Source organism: Eurytemora carolleeae, unplaced genomic scaffold (assembly GCF_000591075.1).
Source record: "Eurytemora carolleeae unplaced genomic scaffold, Eaff_2.0 scaffold1394, whole genome shotgun sequence".
NCBI classification, from domain to species: Eukaryota; Metazoa; Arthropoda; class Copepoda; order Calanoida; family Temoridae; genus Eurytemora; species Eurytemora carolleeae.
The window spans coordinates 4,341-7,128 of NW_019397283.1; the positions used below are offsets into that span (position 1 = coordinate 4,341).

Consider the following 2,788-nt stretch of genomic DNA (forward strand, 5'->3'; position numbering starts at 1 on the left):
GAGCATAATAATTGATTCAATTCTGTAACTATTCAAATTCAGTTTCAAAACAAGTAATATTTCCCAAAAAAATTATCAGTTTTCAAGAATAATTAATTTCCAATTTTCCTATTCCAATTTCAAGTGTTTAAATATTAAACCATTCAATCCATAACTTTCTGAATTTTAAATTTAAGCTAAAATTAAACCCTCATCTTTAAACTTTAAATAATCAGTTCAGAATCTAATTTTATTTCCATCTTCAACAGTTGAATAAAGATTAAAGTAACCACAGTTTACTCCTTGGACCCATTAAATAATTTGGTATGAATGTATGCTCCTAGATTTATTATTTTTATAGATCTATCATATGATTAGCCTACAGCTAAAAACTAAAGCTAACTACAAGTGGTGTATAGTGTTAAAATGTACTTGCAAAGGGCTACAGAAAAGCATAAGTGAGTTAGAGTGGTAAAATCAAACAAACAAGGAATTGCGACACTTTAAAGTCGACACTGCCTTAGAAATTGATGAGACTTTTTATAAGTAGGCTGAATCTATATGCTTCTTGAAGCATTATGTTTCCTGCAAAATTTTCTAATATTTTAAAGTTTATGAAAAAATTTCTTCATTCATTTTCAAATACAGAAGAGTACGTTTAATTTAGTAAGGCAATAATTAATATTATGCAGTGAACATCCATCTAATTATTAAAAATTCGTATTCGCTTATAATGGGCTAACCAATCAAAACAACCAACTCTAGTTAGGCGGGTCCAAACTACATCGTAAATTGTGATTTTTTATTTGTATTATCTCGTGGTTTGTAGTTGAATAAAAATATGAAGAATGAAATATATTATAAAAGGAACATTAAAGTTTACTTTTATAATTTAATTATTTTCATTTTGTTGGATTCAAATAGTTTCCATTAATTTTAATGACACACTCAAGGGAAATGTACAGTTCAAGAATATTGAAAAATATTGTACAGATCTTGAAAGTACAGATCTTGAAAGTACAGATCTTGAAAGTACAGATCATGAAAGTACAGATCTTGAAAGTACAGATCATGAAAGTACAGATCTTGAAAGTACAGACCTTAAAAGTACAGATCTTGAAAGTACAGATCATGAAAGTACAGATCTTGAACGTACAGATCATGAAAGTACAGATCTTGAAATTACAGACCTTAAAAGTACAGATCTTGAAAGTACAGATCTTAAAAGTACAGACCTTAAAAGTACAGATCTTGAAAGTACAGATCATGAAAGTACAGATCTTGAAAGTACAGATCATGAAAGTACAGATCTTGAAAGTACAGATCATGAAAGTACAGATCTATAAAGTACAGACCTTAAAAGTACAGATCTTGAAAGTACATATCTTGAAAGTACAGATCTTGAAAGTACAGATCATGAAAGTACAGATCTTGAAAGTACAGATCATGAAAGTACAGATCTTGAGAGTACAGATCTTGAAAGAACAGATCTTGCAAGTACATATATTGAAAGTATAGATATTGAAAGTACAGATCTTAAAAGTACAGAGCATAAAAATACAGATCTTGAAAAGTAATCAAAACGGAGTATTATTCCAACTGACGTATAATTTAAATTCTTTAATACAGGTTAAGTTAATGAATGTTTCATATCTTTATCTACAATCGTAGTTAGATTTATCACAATACAAGTGTTACATAGTTATTTACAAGCACAGTTAGGTTACAAAGTACAACGTAATTTATCTCGGTGTGTTCAGGTTTATATATATGTGATTTGCTACGGTATGTATTACAAAAATTACATACCTTGAAAGTATAGATCTTGAAAGTAGAGGTCTTGAAGGTACAGAGCTTGAAAGTACATATCTTTAAAGTACAGATGTTGTTAGTACAGATCTTGATAGTAAAAATTTTGCAAGCACAAATATTGAAAGTGCAGATCTTGAAAGTACAGATCTTGAAAGTAGAGACATTGAAAGTACAGGTCTTTAAAGTATAAATCTTTAAAGTACAGAACTTGAAAGTATATATTTTGAAAGTACAAATATTGAAAGTGCAGATCTTGAAAGTATAGATCTTTAAAGTATAAATCTTTAAAGTACAGAACTTGAAAGTATATATTTTGAAAGTACAGATCTTGAAAGTACGGATCTTGAAAGTACAGAACTTTAAAGTATAAATCTTTAAAGTATAAATCTTTAAAGTACAGAACTTGAAAGTATATATTTTGAAAGTACAGATCTTGAAAGTACGGATCTTGAAAGTACAGAACTTGAAAGTATAGATCTTGAAAGTATAGATCTTAAAAGTACGGATCTTGAAAGTATAGATCTTGAAAGTATAGATCTTAAAAGTATAGATCTTGAAAGTACGGATCTTGAAAGTATAGATCTTGAAAGTATAGATCTTGAAAGTACGGATCTTGAAAGTACGGATCTTGAAAGTACAGAACTTGAAAGTATAGATCTTGAAAGTACGGATCTTGAAAGTATAGATCTTGAAAGTATAGATCTTGAAAGTACGGATCTTGAAAGTATAGATCTTAAAAGTACAGATTATGAAAGTACAGATATTAAAACTAATAATGCAGAATAGATCTTGAAAGTATAGATCTTGAAAGTACGGATCTTGAAAGTATAGATCTTGAAAGTACGGATCTTAAAAGTACGGATCTTGAAAGTATAGATCTTGAAAGTACGGATCTTGAAAGTACAGATCTTAAAAAGAATAAAATAAAAGAATGTACCAATTATTTAACAAAAAAATATCATATCATGTAATCATACACAGGAAAACATAGGATAAC

General features: G+C 28.6%; 1 protein-coding gene across 1 annotated transcript; it reads left to right on the top strand.

The window, feature by feature from the left end:
• Nucleotides 1–972: 972 nt before the first annotated feature.
• On the top strand, nt 973–2,577 carry LOC111713248 (uncharacterized protein slr1152-like; the record flags this gene model as incomplete). Its single annotated transcript, XM_023488081.1, has 3 exons — nt 973–1,311; nt 1,378–1,552; nt 2,187–2,577. Coding segments are annotated over 3 exons (905 nt in total), but the record flags the coding sequence as incomplete, so codon positions are not given.
• Nucleotides 2,578–2,788: the final 211 nt, after the last annotated feature.